General features: G+C 40.8%; 3 protein-coding genes across 5 annotated transcripts; all 3 read right to left on the bottom strand.

Moving 5' to 3' along the window:
• Positions 1 to 1,578: 1,578 nt before the first annotated feature.
• Positions 1,579 to 10,026, bottom strand: heatr6 (HEAT repeat containing 6). Its single transcript, XM_007556335.2, has 20 exons — positions 9,621 to 10,026; positions 9,422 to 9,529; positions 8,923 to 9,063; positions 8,494 to 8,609; positions 8,173 to 8,287; positions 7,980 to 8,081; positions 7,732 to 7,896; positions 7,398 to 7,642; positions 6,955 to 7,129; positions 6,655 to 6,861; positions 6,075 to 6,174; positions 5,603 to 6,000; positions 5,406 to 5,528; positions 5,228 to 5,314; positions 4,442 to 4,576; positions 4,235 to 4,357; positions 4,026 to 4,150; positions 3,399 to 3,495; positions 3,068 to 3,272; positions 1,579 to 2,281 (listed from the first exon to the last, which is right to left on the bottom strand). Exons 1-20 carry the CDS (start codon positions 10,005 to 10,007, stop codon positions 1,704 to 1,706), a joined length of 3,732 nt encoding a protein of 1,243 aa, XP_007556397.2. The 5' UTR covers positions 10,008 to 10,026; the 3' UTR covers positions 1,579 to 1,703.
• Positions 10,027 to 10,801: 775 nt separating this feature from the next.
• On the bottom strand, positions 10,802 to 12,266 carry dynll2b (dynein, light chain, LC8-type 2b). Its single transcript, XM_007556323.2, has 3 exons — positions 12,154 to 12,266; positions 11,604 to 11,741; positions 10,802 to 11,511 (listed from the first exon to the last, which is right to left on the bottom strand). Exons 2-3 carry the CDS (start codon positions 11,733 to 11,735, stop codon positions 11,374 to 11,376), a joined length of 270 nt encoding a protein of 89 aa, XP_007556385.1. The 5' UTR covers positions 11,736 to 11,741; positions 12,154 to 12,266; the 3' UTR covers positions 10,802 to 11,373.
• A 1,525-nt stretch (positions 12,267 to 13,791) lies between these two features.
• srsf1b (serine and arginine rich splicing factor 1b) lies at positions 13,792 to 17,709 on the bottom strand. Of its 3 annotated transcripts, none has more exons than XR_476548.2 (5): positions 17,292 to 17,709; positions 15,899 to 16,086; positions 15,640 to 15,812; positions 14,650 to 15,288; positions 13,792 to 14,327 (listed from the first exon to the last, which is right to left on the bottom strand). XR_476548.2 is itself a non-coding variant. In XM_007556306.2 (4 exons), the coding sequence occupies exons 1-4, from the start codon at positions 17,480 to 17,482 to the stop codon at positions 15,100 to 15,102; spliced, it is 741 nt and encodes a 246-aa protein (XP_007556368.1). In that variant the 5' UTR covers positions 17,483 to 17,709; the 3' UTR covers positions 13,792 to 15,099. The 3 variants fall into 3 exon arrangements, 1 of the variants encoding a protein (XP_007556368.1); XR_001662709.1 differs by having other exon boundaries at positions 13,792 to 14,738; positions 15,003 to 15,288; XM_007556306.2 differs by having other exon boundaries at positions 13,792 to 15,288.
• Positions 17,710 to 18,144: the final 435 nt, after the last annotated feature.

The following is an 18,144-nucleotide window of genomic DNA, read 5'->3' as shown; positions in this document are numbered from 1 at the left end:
CTTCCACCTAGTGGCCACTGCTGGTACTACACACGTGGTGTATTAGTTTTCCGTCAAACATTTCTGCTTGGGATCTTTTATGGTGGCACTTTGCATTAATTATTGATTTCTGCGAAGACTGATCAGATGAAACGCAACGGTTAGTACACATGTTTATTTTTTTCATTTAATCTTTACAAAAATCACAATAAAAACCCATTGAGATTAAAAACCCCTTTTTCAAGGAAATTCTGAAAAAGAAATTTGTGTATATGTTGCATCAAATACAACATATACACAGAAAAAAAATACAGTCAATAGAAATGCCAAGCTATAAACAATAAATACATGTGACTGAATTGGCATCAAAAACTTTTAGTTTGTGTGTTACCACATTGTGGGCCACAAACCTACTTTTTTGGTGGCATCCTGATGGCAAAATGTGTTGAAAAATTTGACATTCTGCAGAAAGTATAATTTGACAGCATAGAACTGGGTTAAACATATTTTGCCCCAGCTGTTTGTAAATCTGAGAAAAGACTATTTTCCCTGAAAAAAACCCTGCCATGATCAAAGTATCCTCTGAGAGCAACTTACCCCAAAATATCCAGGAGAAATATAGTGATGTACATTGTACTTTTCACCATTAAAGGCACCATATCAAAACACAAAGTTTAGTCAATGTTTGGATCTTAATCACATTGGATAGGGGGTGCCAGAGTACACATATGCCATGGCTTTCAAAATTTTATTTGTAAAAAATAAAATTGAAAACAAACTACCTTCCACCTCACAATATATTTTAAAATACACATACACAAGTGGCAAAAAGTTCAAGGGGTTTGAATACTTTTGCAAGGCACTGTAGGTTTTGTGACGGAAGAAAAATTTGGAAGAATCAGAAAAACAGAGGTATCAATCTACTTTCAGACATCAGATATTATACAATAATACAAGAAATGTAAAATATATCTATACACTCAGTCATATATCTAGCCAAAGACGGTGTAGTGTGGTTCATATAGGGGTGTGCAATACTGGGAACTCTGGTATTGATCTGAAATCATGTAAATACAAGGCCAGTATTGCCGATACCAATACTAATGTTTCCAAAAAGTGTAATTGAATAATTTGGTGACTCGACTTCAGTCAGTCGATTATGACTATGATAAATTACAGGTCAAAGATAATAGGCAAGTACAAGTGTTTTTTATTAACTAAATACAATAGAAATCAATGTAGCAGTATAGAAAAAAAAGGGATGATAAAACATAAAATAACCTGCACATAACCTAAATAGTAACTATTGTTACTTCAAATGTTGACACAAAAGGATTGTTATTTTCAACCATGTTTATATTTCATGTTTACATCTTTACATGAACATATTTTTGAGTTCCAGAGGCTTTTTTTCACCTCCCAGAGACCCTGTCTCTGAGTTGGGGGTCAGGTTTGGGGATCTTCTCCCCCCTCGGCTTTTTATTTCATCTCAGTTTTCTCAGGGGTAAACTGTTTTAATATCATTTTAATAATTTGCGTAAATTGATATATATATATATATATATATATGCTGTGAGCGTTTGAAATCTGAAGGACAAATTCATCATCAAAGCAGATTTTAATTCTTCTGAAAACATGTTGTTCAAATGTATCAACACTGATCTGCTCTTCTCTTACTTTTTGCCCCAGCCTGATTTACCATAAACTCAGGTTAAAGTAAATTTCTAAAACTCCTCACATATCTTCAACAGATCCTCGAGGAAATTAACCACCATGTCCTTCTCCTGCTCCCCTCCCTCCTCTTCAGCCTTCAGGCTCTTAAGTCTGACAAGCGCCTCCTGGAGTCGACCCAGTCTTTGCTGCAGCTGTCCACTCTCCTCCCCACAGTTCCTCTCCTCTCCTGCTTCATCTTCTCCTGTTTTTCCTTCTCCTTCCTCCGCTTTAAGATACTTGAATAAATGCTCTCTGATGACCCTGCCCTCCTCCCCGGCCAACGAAGCGCTGAGTTCAGGCATGTCCTGCAGCGTGCCGAGGCTGAGCAGGTGCAGCAGAGCCTCAGAGAGCGTGTGTCGCAGGCTGGCACTGTAGCGGTACTCCAGAAAGTCGACTGCGTCTTCGCTGTTTTCCAGGGCTGTGGCCAGAGAGCGCCACACGCAGCTGAAGCGCTTTGTGTCACCGTAGCAGCTGCGTTGAGCTGGCACCGCGAGGGCGGCGGCTGACTTGATGCGGACTTTGAAGTTTTTGCAGGAGGTGACCACATGGCAGAGGGCGGAGAAGGCATCCTGAGACCATGGAGCCGTCTCTGTCATGAAGACAGAAACAACAGGCAGCTGTAATGTTTGACATCAGCAAAATCCGGAAAACGGAAAGTTATTGCTAAAATTTAGACTTAGATCTAAATCATTAGCTACTCCTAAAAGGGGACTTATTATGCTCCCTTCAATTGGGTTAGGAAAGGTCTATGGGCTATGCAAAACATGTTCATTACATTTTTTGCACAAAATCATTCTTAGATAATGAGATTTTTGTCTGATCAGTTCTGAATATTTTGAGCTCCTTTCAGAATGAGCCGTTTCTTAAGGACATCTTGTCACTTTAAATCCAAGTCAGCTTCTACTAGACACGCCCCCCCAACTCAACGTTTCAGCAGATGAAAATTGCTGAAAACAGATGCGCAATTATACAACCATATCTTTGAAAAGCAGAAATGGAACCTTCTGCACAAGCAACAGGACTGTAGTATGTGATTTCTGATTGGTAACAACAACCAAACGTGCCGGAGCTCTGCTTGGGTTGCTATATGACAAACTGGGCTCGCTGGGGTTGCTAGGTAACGAGGTACTGCACTTTGTTGTGACTTTACAAAGAAGGTTGTTAAAGCAATTTGTTTTCCAGACATAAAAAAAAAAAAAAAAACATTAACCTATTGCTAAAAAACATTTGAGTGTTTTTTTAAATGCCTGGACAGTTTTTAAAAGCAGTCAAGGCCCAACTGAAAGTATAAAAATGGGCAGAAAGTGAATTTTGCATAATATTCACTTGAATCTCTAGACTCTTAAGAGAAAATAATAAAAAAAAAAATAGTTACCAAGCGGCAGAGAGGAATTTCTGAACGCATTTCCCAGTGCATAACAGGCATTCCACCTGACTTTCATAGCTGCTTCCGATTGGACGGTTTTGACCAGAGCACGAACCGCGTCTTCCAGAGGGCGTTGGAAAACAGGCCGAGTCATCTGACTGTGACGCAGGAAATGAAGCAGATTTCCAAGTGCTCGCACTGCATTGCACTTCACCTGGAAGGTTAGAGGAGAAGAAAACAAAGTAACATATTAGCTTGAACACGTTGCCCTCGGGAGATCTGGGGTTACTACCGTAAATCTGAGTGAATGTGTTTTTTTTGTTGTTTTTTTTCTTTTCACCTTGTCTCTGTCTGCAGCTGCTCGAGTTGCTGCCTGCAGCATCTTCAGCAGAAGCATGTCGGACAATTCTTCCTGGAAATCCACACCTACATTCTGCCTGGAGATAGAGAAATATACAGATCAGGTCCAGAAGTTTACAATCATTATGGCCATGAAGGTATTCAATTCTCAGATTTTAATGATGAATTTAAAGTGTTTTTAGTCAGGATGGAATTATGATACAACAAACAAGAATTTGATGCAGAAGTTCAATTTTTTTGGTAGATTTTCTGTACTGGGTCAAAGTTTTACATGAAGATGATATATTATTGGCTTAAATGCCCCTTTGCAACTGCAACACTCAACAAATTTCTTTACATTTTTGGCTGGTTGTTTGACCACTCTACCAGGGACGGAGTACAGAGTGTAATTTGGTTGATTTTCTGGCACTGATCAGGATTTTAATCATAAATAAAATGCTTAGTACAGTTGTAGTTCCAAACCAATCAATTCTAAAATCTGTTTTATTGAGTGTTCAAGTTGAAATATCCAGTAATGTCCACCTTTAAGTACGTTGCTGCTGATTTAAGAGGAAGTTCCAGACTTTTCACCCTATTCTCTCTGCTTTATGAACCCAAGCAGTCTTACATATTAATGATTAGTGTGTCTGTGAGGTTTCCCAAAGACCACGCAGCTTTTGCACGGACGTTTGTAGATCGGTCATCAAGGGCAGCGAGGATAATGTTCGCAGTATCAGCCACAAACATCACATCCTGAGAGGAGAATATAATAAGAGAATATCTGAAAACATTCAGATGACTCAACAGCACAGAGGCTGATCTTTACCGATTACTTGCCTCTCTCAAACAAGGGAACAGTATGTAAACTCCCAAAGCCCTGACGGCTGCAGTCTTCACCAGATAGTTCTCAATGTAGGTCAGGCCCAGCAGCACGGTGATGCACATCAGCTGGGTTTTATCCTGAAAACCAAGATTGCAAATATAGCTGGAGGAATTTCAATTTTATCTTCGGAAAATTAGAAGGTGATCAAAGAAGAAACTCACAGGCAGCTGGGCGAAGGCCTGTGGCAGGATGGAGGCGAGCGTGTCGCAGGCGCTTGCCTGTAGCGTGGGATGTTGTTCATTCTGTAGTGCTGCATTTAGTGGCCCACTCAACACTTCTAACCAAAACTCCACCACCTACAAGCGGGAAACACTGCATTAGGACCACAGGTTGGCCAACATGACATGAGCACAACCCAGCTGAATGTTGGACCATCACAGGCAACTTGGATGTCATTTATTGTTATCCATTTTAAATTTGTGTGATTTTGGACGTGTCCTGTAACCCATCATGACATAATGTTTAATCTTCTGAAAAGCTGAGCCTTCAGTTTTCACAACAAACTCTTAAATCTACCTTAACTAGGGAATACTAATTTAGTAAGTGATTAATAATCAACTGGAGTATACAGACTTAAAAAAGACAATTTGCTGAAAAAACATTGTATTCAGAGCAGTAATTAAGCCAAAATTGTATGAAATATGCACATTTGGCATTGAAGACAAAAAAAACAGCTTCGTTTGAAAATATGTTTTGCTCAAAACTCCTCAAGTGGCATAGTTTTAGCTTCACCCACTTCAAATTCCCTAAAGGAATGCTATGGTATTGCATTTTATGCAATTTTTAAAAAATTTTTATTATTTAAAAAAGGATCTGAATTGCTTATTTGCATTTTAATGCATCTCTAGTATTACATAAAAAAGGCATAAGTGCCTTGATGAAAAATATGTTACTAATCGATTAATAAGATAATAGTTGCATCCCGAGACCAAAGCAAAGGATCTTACCTGGTTCACAGGAACCTTATAGTTGTCAGGAACACTGTTCTCAGCTCTGTACTGTTGGATTATTCCTGCACCAAACTCCTCTAGTAGCTGAAAAAATACAACAAAGCCACAAAGGTCCTTTGCTTATTGTAGTTTTGTGACCATGTGTAATGCTTGCAGCTGAGGTAGACAGCTTTACCTTTGCACTGTGTAGCTGTATGGAGGGGTCTGTCTCCTCGAGGCACCGAACGCTCAGCTGCCCGATCTCATACAGGCTTGATTGAGCAAGAGGGAAATAACCGCGTACCAGATGGGACAACACCTGAAAGATAAAATAAAACATATCTTGAGGAATGCTTCTTTAAAGCATTTACAAGTCGTTTCCATAATCTTTACCTGCAGAGCTTCTAGTCGAACAGGAGAGGGCTCTAAAGCACCACTGCCTCCAGCTCCCTCACTGTCTGACTGCTCCTCCCTGGGCTGAGTCACCAGAGAAACACACAGCTTCAACAGCCACGGTGACGACTTCTCCTCCTCTCTCGGTGTGTGAGGGAGCTGGGGGGAATGCGTGCTTGAGTTTTGTTGGGAGAAAGCTGCTGGTGTCCGAACAGGCGAGGCTGCTCCATTCCTGTGTCTCCAGCTGAGAGCAGAGTCCTGTGGCGTTACGGAGCCAGAGATGCTGCCACCGCCGAGGTTTTCTGGCTGCTGGAGGAGAAGCTGCACCTCAGGGAGCGGGGCCTGAGCCGTTACTATCGCCCCGTACAGTCTCAGCACAGACCCGCGTACGGTCACATCTGTAGACAGAGCATTCATACAGTTACAGAGAAACTTTAAAAAGCTAGAGAGGTCATTGAGACAAGGTGCAGACCTCTGTGGCGCACATAAGGACGAATCTGTTTCCAGAGCTGGCTCAGCAGGCCAGGTCTGAGGCGATGATAGGGAGCGTTGGCCACCAGGAACGCCAGGCACTAACAGACAGAAGAGGAGATACTCCGTGACTGCAGCACTGTGTCTGTCACACAAGCTCTCCTTCAGCACAAACTAACTTTATTTTGCTCAATTTTATTATTCAAAGGCTGAGTTATGGTCATTTTCATCATAAATGAAGTATTTAAGAGTTTGGTTGTCTTCACCGCTTCACCCCCGCAGTCAACAGAACAATGCTGCATTGTCTTCCAGTCCACAGGTGGTAAACCCAATCTCTTTGATGTTAGTCAATACAATGTGGCTCGCCCATGTGACGCTGTGTGGTATGAATGTAATTCAATCCCCCATTTGGGAAAGGGAGAGACTAATTCTTGTTGTGTGTTATTTCACCCTCTGCAGAGCAGCAGTCTAGGATTGTAGGCAGCTAATTTGTGATTAGCACTCTGAGGTTATCATCGTGCACTCAGCTTGTGGTCTAGGACCAGCTGCCTAAACATTAAATGATAAATCAGGTTGCCCACCTTTGTGACCTGTGTGAGTGTTTGAGAGGACGTTTCAGCCAGAAGAGCCAGGCTGAGGCCGCGGTGCAGCTCTCTGACAGCAGCAGCTAGCATGAAGGAGAACGGGGTGTAAGACGTTCGAGGTGATGCCGTGTCTTCAGCCGCAGCCAGAAACTGCCGGGAGCCATCCAAGATGGCCGACAGCACCTGAAGCGCACACAGTCGCACCTAGAATAAGAAAGAATACATTAATTAAACACAAAGTGTAATGTTTCACACATTCTGATGAAAACCAGAGCAAATGTTTGTGACTGGCTGTACCTTTGGTGAGGGGTCCTTTAGTATAATTGTAAGGAGAGTTAGAGATGGGGGTCCACCAGCAGGAGAGTCTGGGATGAAGGAGGACCAGTAACCATACAGAGTCCTCTTCTCCACAGCTTTCACTACTGCTAGCATGCAGTGCAGGGCTAACTGACGAACACGGCACTGGTAAACTCTGAAATGGCAAAATGGAAAGGTTTGTTGTTGGGAATAAAAATACTCGCATTAAAACAGGGTTCCAACACATTGTTCTCTGTCCTGTCCTGATCATTTTTATAGTTTAAAAACAAAAGTTGACTGAATTTGTGGCAGAAAACAAAAAAAGAAAGATGAATGTATGGAGGACAAGAAATACTACATTTCTGGAAAAAATGCATTCCTTTCAAAACAGTGGAGGAACCCTGTGATCAAAAGAACAAATATGTAAAAAGCTCTCCGTGTACCTTAACTTGCTTTGTGCGTTCCCCTCGATGTCCGAAAACTCTGATTCAGAACTGTTCAGCTTCCAGAACGGGTAAAGAAACGAGGCGGGCTGTTTGGCTAAGCTCTCCACATCATTTCTGCTGCCGTCCCCTCCGTCTCCGCAGACTTCAGGCACCGCTTCTCTATCTTCCTCCTCTCTGTCATCCACTTTGCTTTCTTCAGGTTTTGTCTTCTTTCCTTTTCCTTTCGATTTCTTCTTTTTTTTCTTAAATGAGACAAAGTGAACACCTTGCAATAAATGCAGAAAAATCCTCTGTAGGTACTAAAGTCAGTAAGAACTAAGGTTCCTCTTACTCCTGAAGTTTTTCCAGTCTTATCAGCCTCCTTTGGTGTTTCTAAAGTTTTTGGTGGTTCAGTAGGCCTTGGTGGAGAGAGACTTTCATACTGCGAAAGAGGCGCTGGGTAAATTACCTCTGGCCAGTCGACACTCAAACCAGGGGCTCCCTGGAACATGAGCCTCTATGAAAAGAATCAGTAGTTCTCAAATGAACAGACTTCACCAGACAGTTTTGTGCAGAAGGAAATATGGTTCAATTTTCCACCTTCAGTGCAGCCAGTACAGATCCAAGCTCCTCTCCTCCTCCAAATTTCCACTTCCCACCTGACAGACAGAACTGAAGTCCCTTCAGAGCAGCCTGGATAACCTGCAAGAAAAACATAGCAAACAAGTGTTAGCCATCACTAAACATGCATTTTTCAACTATTTTCTTATTGTAGCAGGCCAGTCGTAGGTACCATGCAGTAGAAGAGATCATCGGTGTTGGGAGGTTTGGGTGACTGCAGTGTCTTCAGAAAAAGTCTGAAACAAAGACTTCGGTACTGATCGTCCAAAAGTGGCTGACCGGGAATCCTGCAGAGGAAAACACGCAGCCATCCGGCAAAATGACACAAAAGAAGCCAAAAGGAACATTTCAAATATGGACATATAAAGACGTTAAGGAAACAATTAAGCACCATTCTGTGTTGATGTACTACATGGAATCTAAAATGAGATAAATAGAAGGCTATGTCTATAACATGAAGAAATGTGAACATTTTTGCCGTCGTGAAGTCTACCTGAGGCAGATGTTGGCCATGCAGGTGAGCGCAACATGCCTCAACTCGATATTTGGCTGGGAAGGAGAACTGTACTGCAGAATGACTCCATCTTCACGCAGCAGGTCACTCACGAGCTGTGAACGAGCAAAATCTCAATGCAAATAAGAACAGACATGACTGAAACAGGATAACATTACTGTGGGTGGTTCTGGTAGAACAATTATTGACAAATTTGACTTAAAATTTTTCACTCTTCAAAGATATGAAGACTCTGAGTTTAAATGTCAACTTATTTTAGGGATATTTTTGGAGTTTATTAAAGATTATACAAAGATTAGAGACATAATTGAAAGGATAAGAATTTAGAAACTCCTAGATTCAAATATTTAATTAAAGCCATGGAAATACCAAATACAGTTTAAAAAGCAGTGAACAATGATACTCTACCTGGTGGCACTGAGATCCATTACCATACATGACTGTGGAAAGTGCCAAGAGAACATCTGAGTGGGTCCATGTACTGCACTGTTTCAGGGCATTGACAGTATATTTTACCAGCACATCCAGTGTCTGTTCATCCATTATAACCTGGAGAAAATCCAAGCAGAATAAAAACAAGTTAATATATCCCAGCACACTGCAGAAAAACTAACTTCAACCTCCACCAGATATTCAAAATGTTAAAGAGGAATGAATGAATATCAGAATCAGCCTTTATTGTCATTGTACAAAAGCTTGAGGAAATTTGTTTCAGTTCAGCCCATCCAAGAAAAACAAAAAAGACAAATGAACAACATAAGACAAGAGTAAACAGGTGCCTGAGGCTACCGCCAAAAATTCAAATATATCAATTTAAATTGATTTTGAAGTTAAGAACAATTGTAGGGCAACACGTTTACAAAGTCCTAGATGGTTAAGTAGATTTTTGCATTATGCTCGTTCTTACCTTCAGCTGATTGAGGAGGTGATGAACAAGTTGACAGAATTTAACAACTAAATGCTCTTGATTCAGAGGTACAAGGCCACTGGTGTGCTTTAGCAGAACACACACATCCTGGAAAAGAGAAGCAAGACGCTTTATAACAACCAACAAACCCTTAAAAATGACCGAAGAGGAGCGGCTGCTGGTTGGTAGATTGTGTTACCTCTGGTCGGATGGTGATGGGAAGCTCACAGCTCCTGTTGTAGTTCTCTGAAAGCAGCTGGTCAAACAGCTGATTGAGCTCCTCTCTCAGCTGGCTGCAGTCTGGTCTCAGGGCTCGAAGCTTTGCGGCGCAGCGGGAAAACTGCTTCTCCGCGTCCGACAGAGAGTCTAGCGGCGAGCAGTCCGACTCTCCGGGACTGAACGGAGCGGCTTCGGCCGACAGAGCCGTGGACGGGAAGGCAGGGACGGCAGGACGGTCGAACACCGGTGCCGACACCCCGACAGAAGCCGACATGTTTATCACCCGGAAGCACTTTTGTTCGTCCTTCTTCTTCGTCTTGTTGTGGCGGTTGGTACAGAACCAAAAATAAACGCCACCGTCTGGCATGGAGTGTAGACCAGAATGTCACCCAATTTATATTATTCAACTTTAATTTCAGATAAATATTTTCTGATAACTTTGAGTTATTGCTAAATGAATAAATAAAGTCTAGTTTTTAAGTTTTGGATCAGCTGTCATCTTTCTTCATAATAGAATAAAGTAACATGTTCTAGACTAGTCTCATCAACGCCTCAGAGACCGCATTCACACTTGCACTGTTTTTCTAAAATTAGGAGTGCTGTTTGGTCGAAATCTGAGATGATTCCTCTGCTTCTCATTTCTCCAGTTCTTTTGGGTTTTATAGAACCAATGTCCTCCCATTTTTGCTTCATTTTCTTTTCTTCTAACTAATGCTAGTAAAATCCATTTGTTTTCAATGGCATCCTTTCACACCAAAAATACTCAAATTTATTAGGCATCATACAGAATTAACTAGATTTCTATCAAGACATCTAGTCTGCTTTATGAGTGGCTGTGCAAGTGTATTAATAAATTGGAATCTGAACAAATTGATCTTAAATCATTCCACCAACTCACTGGACAGCTAGTGTGAGCCTTTTCCTTATGTATGCTGAAATTCCATAATTTCTTTGATAGTAAACTGGTACGATGAAAGCAATGCCACCTCTAATGCATTTTTAGTTCCAACTGCAAGTTTAAGTTTTAAATTATTTTACATAAAATTCCCACACCTTGTCATAGCCTTAACACCAAGTAAGGCATTAAGGCTATGTCAGATGTGAGGCATAACACCATTTAAAGTCATGCAATACAACCAAATTAAAATGCATCCACAGACATCATTTGAACTATTTAATTGTCAAAATTGGTTTGTGCTCAACATTTGATCTTGACAAAAACCATCACAATACCAGGCAACTAAATGAGTTTACAGATATACAGAACAGGATCGCTGCAAGTCTTCACAGGCATAACCAGGAATGTTAAAGCACGTACAAACCTCCACATGTCACAGCTTTTATTAGGTTCAAGCAACAGTCCTGACATTTTTAGTCCATTTTTAGTCCTGGAAATTAAAGGCATTTGAACAAAAACTCTGTTGCTCATCTTAATGCACTAAAAATAAGTTATTTTACAACAAACTCCTTTGAAATAATGGGCAGGTCAGCACAAAAGCAAAAACACAGATATAACGAAGACGGATGTACAAACGTTGACCGAGGGCCACCATCAGACTGATCCCAATTCTTCCACTTCCTATGAATCATCTGTGCAGACATGATTAAAGCACTGATCATCAATGGTTTGTGTTGCAGTTGGCACAAAGTAATTGTTGAAAGCAGCGGACCAGGAGATAGGCATGTCTGCAGAAAGGTGGCAGCATGCACATTGTGACAAGAGTGTGTATGCCTTAGCCGGACTTAAACAGCAGGATAGCCACCTGACCCAAGTAGAAGTAAATGAAATGTTTAGTTTCGTGCGTCACATAGCTGCCAAAGTTCCTGCCAACGATGCAGTGCCATGTCGGATTGTATTTCTTGTCAAACTCCTGCGGGAAAGATGAGAAAGATGAAGGTCAATGCTGATGTAAAAGTTCTTCAAAAGGTCATATTTATCCAACTTAAAACGTGAGCGCCATACCTTTTTAACATAGGCAGCGATATCCTTCTCTATGTTGTACTTCTCCATTGCCTGCATGGTACAGTCTACAGCATCCTGCTGCATTTCATCAGACATGTCTGCATTCTTGATCACTGCCTTCTTGTCAGACATGATGCCCTGCAAGTCACAAAAGTTTGATACATTGTAAATAAAAGGATGCAGACAAGACATCGTTTGGTGCATAGAATCCACTGTCGGCACTTCTTTTGATCGATGTTTTTGCTTCAGTTTGCAAACCACGTGAGCCCGGCATTTTACAGCGGGAGGCATTTTGCGTTTCATGCAGTGCTGCTACAAAGATAACTCATATTGGGAGTGCACACAGCTATACCAACTTGGTGCTTCTGTGCGAGAGGATGTTTGCTTCAGCCACCATTACCCTTTGTAGTCAGGTTTCCACTGTGGCTCATGCGCTTTTATTGCTCAAACGGCGAAGGAAAGATGCAAAGCACTCGGTTTCTCCTGCGCAGCAGCTTTTGCATACTCAGTCATAGCAAAGCACACTGTATAATATTTAAATAACTCTTACCGTTCCTGTGCGTAGTTTCAGTGTTCAGAGATGCACGCTTCGGGGGGCTACACAGCTTTTCTTTCATTTATTGAAGGACGCGTGGTTCTCCCGCTCCGCCCTCTGCATCTCCTCCTCCCGCTGATTGGCTCAGGACAAGCCTTCGCCCAGCTGACGCTCATTTTCTACTCGCGGAGAAGGGCCTGCATTTTATTTCCACCCAGATTGCACCGCTCTCACCTCCTGCTTCACCGTAGATGTCATTTTGACGTACTTAGAAACAGTACGTCAGCCTGTTCGCCATATTTCGTGTGGCAAGCTTTTGTCTGGAACATTTTCATAAACTGTCATTTCTATTATCAAGGAGTCCGACTCAACACTGCTTTATATAAGTAAATAAAACATTTTTTCATACATGAAATAAATAGGATTACCAAAATAATGGTATTCGTCTGATAATACTTTAATAACATAGAGAACTATAATAATCCTAGGCTTATGACTTCAAAAAAAGTGTTTTCTCACAAAAAACAACAGAAAAAAACATCCCCAGCAGCATGGGGAATAACCACAAAACAGCTAATAATTCCAAAAAAAAATAAAAATAGAAATCAGGCTTTAAAATGTTGTAAAATTGTAAGGTCTTTCAGAGAGGGAGTCACAAATTCGCTAAGATTTGAAATGAATCAAAGGGGAACCTAACAGAACCCAAGATAAGTTGGATCTTTTCTGGTTATAGATGGACTCTACATCAACTCCATAACCAACGTTCTCTGAGCAGTGGAAAAGAGAAAAGTCTGAATCTTTCAAGAAAACTTTGGTTTTTGCTCCATCACATAATGAACTAAACACTAATGTGTGTTCCCATCTAAAGCAGGATATTTATCATGAAGGAAAACACACATGCACTTTTATTTTGTGACGGTTAAATCATGTACTTATACTGACAAAACATGGCTTTTTCTGAGAAAAAAAGGCTTACTGTGTTACTCTGGCCTTAGGTTTACCAGCTTAAGGAGACCAGCGGTTGTTACTGCACAAAAATACTGATCATAAGCTGATTTGAGAGACTGAGAACTTGAATGGAAGGCTTGTGATAATTATATAAGAAAATAGTCATATGTGCAACTGATACACCTCCCCTTTTTCTAAATTACACAACTGTTTACTTTTATTTTTTAAGAGCTGAAAGAAATCGTTTCCCTCCCCCCATTTAGTTATCCAATAGAGCACATATATTCTCATACAAAAGCAAAAACTTGTTTTACTTTCTGCAATCTGACTATGAAAGCCGACTGAAAACTTGTTCAAACTTAACAAATCCCAAGAAACACAATTTAATTGTGCTCAGTGAATACTCTGCTTTGTCCACAAAGAATAATACTTTGGGATTGAATTGAATATGATTGAATGCTAATGGAATACATTAAGATTCTCTGACTTCATATTAAATAAATTTATTTAATAAAATGCTTTGAAAAATCTGGGAATATAGGACTAGAATAATTCTACTTTTACAAAAATAGGAAGAAACGATCTAAATGAAGGGAAAACTTGCTCCCATCACCTCAGCTTACTCAGAAATACTTTGTGCAAGTGATGTGTAACATTGTACCAAACTTATATGGACAGATAAAAAAAAACAAAAACAGGACTCACTTATTGTTACTGAATGTTTTATTAAAAGAGAAATAAGCAGTGAAATACTGAAAATCACAAATCATCCATCTTTGGAAATGACTGAACTAAGAAAAGTCATACCATTTTGAGCATCCTTTCATTTTACCAACCACACCTCCCTCGCCCCCTGACAAATGTTCCCCACAATTTACCACTCTCCTTACGCGTGGGATCCATCCTGCACCTCCATGCCCTCCTACTGGATCCTATCCAAGCTTTGCTCTTCTTTTTATAATTAAAAAATAAAAAAATAAAAAAAGAGAAATGGTTTCCCCACTCTGCCGCCAGTAACTGCGTCTCTGGTGTCCCAGACCAAAAAAGAAGGAATAATTTTGATAATTCCGAAAGCCAAATCAGTTTGATTTATCTCGTTTACTGAGAGGTTTCCGGTTAGCCGGGGTAAGGTGGACAGGGCCGGGGTCGTGCTCCATGTATCCATCCTGAAGCCTAATCCTAAACTGATCCTGAATCCTGATCCGGATCCGGAAAGGTGAGCCAATGAGCCCAGTCCAAACCTTTAGAATAACCAGCAGAACCAAAGAGAAGGAGGTGAGTTAGAATCACACCTTTGGAAAACATTTTAAAAATATTAATAATTCAACTACCAATCAAATCCAAAACAATACTTTGACTACAAAAAGATGAGAAGCAAACCAAACAAAAAAAACAAAACAAAGAAAAACAAATACATTTTAGGGTCCCCAAAAACAGTTTACAGCACACTTTACTGTAACATTCAACAGCAGTACTCAAGTGTAAACTGAGTATTTTAAGGAAAAGAAATTCACAAAAGCCTTAAGTGTAGATTTCACAGTCGACAAGGCACAGCCATCATACCATTGGTGCCATATTTGACTCCTCCTCCTCCTGTTTATCCTAAAATGAACAGTTTCCTCTCTTCCCATCCTATCCTGTTCCTCTGAATTCTACAGAGAAACACACAAGAAGGTCAAAGGACAGTTGTATATGCTATGGAGAAGTCAAAGACGATGGCAAAAAGAAAAAACAAAAGCATTCAACGAGAAGAGAAAAAAAATATGCTGGGACGAGAAAAAGATGGATAGCAGAAACAGAAGGGGAAAAAGACAGAGGAAGCCAAGCGGGAGAGAAAATCAAATCTGCAAAAAAAAAGTAGGGAAAAACAAAATGGAGAAGGAGGGGTGGGTGAAACACACAAAACAACATTGTACACAAGTGAGAGATGATCCTGGGAGTAACCACTGGATTTTAAATGTGACCGCCTCCTCTCTGGCTCTGAGGTACACCGCTGCTTCAGTTTAGGCAGATCTAAGTACGGGAACGGGAGCGTGAACGGGAACGCCGGGGCGAGTACTGGGGGGATCCCCTGCTGCGGCGCGGGGAGTAGCTGCGGGACCGGCTCTTGCTGCGGCTTCGACTGCGGCTACGAGAGCGAGAGGGGCCGTAGCTGGGGCTGCGATTGCCATCCATCTTCACACGTATGTAGGCCGTCTCTCCCTAAACACAAACGCGTGTGTTAGCATCTATGAAGAGAACAATCAGGTTCAAGCAGTCACCAGGAAGAGTTCACATTGGTTTCAGCAACCTAAAAAAGGCTAATAATTCTCTTAACGTAAAAAAAAAAAAAGTTGATCGATCAAGCATCTCAACCTGCACTTAATCATGAACATATATGAAAATAAAATTCATGTTCTGTTTTTCCCAGGGACACTTTGAGATTTGGCTTTACTTACAGTTGGGCATCCATCCCCCTCAATCCCGCTTCTTCATCTAAATGAGCAAACTTCAAACTGCAGCGCAAGAGCACGTCCTCAGTAACAAAGCTTTCTGCTCTGACTCATTACGTACCTCATGAGAACGAAACTTGGTGTTATCCAATTTACGCACAGCGTAGGTCATGTCTTCTTTGCGCACAAACTCCACCACACCTGTGCCATCGCGGAAGACATCAGCGTAACATACATCACCTGCCTCCCGCATGTGATCCTTCAGGTCCTGCCAGCTCCCGCTTTGGGGAAGACCTGAGAGAAAACAGAAAAAAAAAGGTGATGTACAAAATATGCTTTTCTTAAGACAAAGGCACAGAAAAGAGGAAGGCATTACTCACCTGACACAACCACTCTGTTTTCGGAGCGTCGGGATGGAGGACCGTACCGGTTCCTCGATGGCCCCATGCCTCCGCCTCCACCACCTCCTCCGCCGCCGCCACCCCTTCCACTTCTTGGGAACTCCACACGCAGTCGATAGCCATCGTAATCATAACCATCTCGCCCGTACACCGCATCCTCAGCGTCCCTGCAAATTTTTTATTTTACAATCAGTAACTACAAAAAAGTACAACAACTGGAGGATCTTGACATCAACAGATCTGAATTACTGTGAAAGCGCCACTGTTAAAGTATTCTCCCAGTAAGTTTACGTACTCATTAAATTTTAAAAAGTAAAAGTTTACAGCCATTTAAAGCAGAGGTAGCTGTCGCCACTGATCTGTAGACAACAATGAAGAGATTTGACATATGCAACACAATAAAGTAGTATTTTTTAAGAAAATAAAAGGTTATTCTTTGAACAAATCCAAGTAAAGTTATGCATGTGGAGGCTTTTTCTGCTTGTGCACATATGAACTTTTATATTAACAGCAGCAAGAGTCTCCTGTAAGTCCTGTCATGACATTATATAAATTTTGGAGACTTATTTTAGCATACTGCTGCCTGCTATTAAGGGGCGTTGCTGAGATATCCAAACTTGTTCATGTTGGAAGTTTAATGACCTCTGTCTTTCTGTTCAGTGGAATGGTTGATATTGTTGGAAATGTTCTTTAATTAGAGATTAAAGAAAATTTAATCTCCATCCTGGTTGTTCATTTTATAGATGAGGTGAGGTCATAATTTATTTCTCACACAAAAAAGTCACTTTTAACAGAACATAAAAAAAATCATTTTTTTTCTGCTTAGGAAGGAGAGCATGTCTAAACCTCGTATGAAAAATGTTAATCTCCCGAAAATGTAAAGGGAAGAAGAAGAAAAACACACACACACAGCCTGTTGTATATTTTTTTCCACGTGATTGGTGTGTAGAAGGTCTCGCCTTTTAAAAGCTAGGGCCACTTTGCAGATATATCGAAAAAGCAACTATTTAAGGGTCACATAAGATAAATACTGAAAAAAAAACTCAGATTATTAGCACATACCAAAAAGAAGTGAAGCACAAGGAAGGTTTATTTGTAACCATGACAACTTGTATTTAGGTGCCCTTTAGAGCATGTTTTGTGAAGTAGGCCTCACTCCTACCACATGTAGGCAACCGAACACCTCGCTCACAACAGAATGAAAATATAACTATGAGACGAATGTAAAAGTGGGTCAAAACATAGCTTAGACTTATGGCCAAAACTAGCAGCTGGCGGTAAATGAACATTTGTATCAGGGAAGATTAAAACAACTTTGGGTGTAGCATCTGGCTAACAGTGGCGATAACGCTAACCAGGATGTAATGCTTACCTCGGATCCTCGAACTGAACGAAAGCAAACGGCGGTCCTCCTCTGCGGTTCTTCAGGTCAATATCACGCACAGATCCGTATTTATAAAATAAGTCTTCGACGTCTTTGGAGCGGATGTCTGGGGGAAGATTTCCCACATATATCCGACAATCGTTGCTTCCCGAGGGTCCTCGAGCGAATCCTCCGGACATGTTAGCGCAAAATAAGCTAACCGTACCGCAAATGGACTAAGAGCTAGTGAACAAAAGGCTACGGCAGAGCTATCTCATAACAGAGGCGGGAAACTTCGGGTGAAAACGAACAGGGAAATGCTGCGACACTGTTCTGTTGTCGGCTGCTAAATCCGCTCTAACTTTAATGGCGAACTTAGCGCCAGGTAGTGACGCTAGTTCACGTAATCACCTTTAGCATTGGTTAAGAAGCAACGGCTCGCCTACTATACTTCCGTATTACTACTGTAGTACAATGGGTTTTTTGAGCTTTGTCTTTATCAAAAATACTAAATACTTTTTGAAGCAGAGCTTCTTTGTTTTTAATTCAGTCATTTGCAGAAACTAGATGCAACTTTGTTTTCTTTAACATATAGTTATGCTAAAAACAAAGATTTTATGTAAGATCCATTAGTTACAAATTATGTTGTCTTAAAATACAGCTGACTAAATTTACTGTAGTGCTAATAGTTGATAGCATCACAAACTTTAAGTGATTCAAGTTAAGCTAAATATGCTTATACACAAACAAATGGATTTTAACCTTTATTTCTGTTAATTTTTATGGTTGTGTGGCTTACTTCTAAATAAAATCAAAATTGTTTCTCTGAAAATTTTAATGTTGCACAAGATAATATAAAAGT

Source organism: Poecilia formosa, unplaced genomic scaffold (genome assembly GCF_000485575.1).
Source record: "Poecilia formosa unplaced genomic scaffold, Poecilia_formosa-5.1.2 Scaffold3, whole genome shotgun sequence".
In the NCBI taxonomy this organism is placed as follows: domain Eukaryota; kingdom Metazoa; phylum Chordata; class Actinopteri; order Cyprinodontiformes; family Poeciliidae; genus Poecilia; species Poecilia formosa.
The sequence above is the reverse complement of the archived record's forward strand: the minus strand, read 5'-3'. Positions and strand labels throughout refer to the sequence as shown.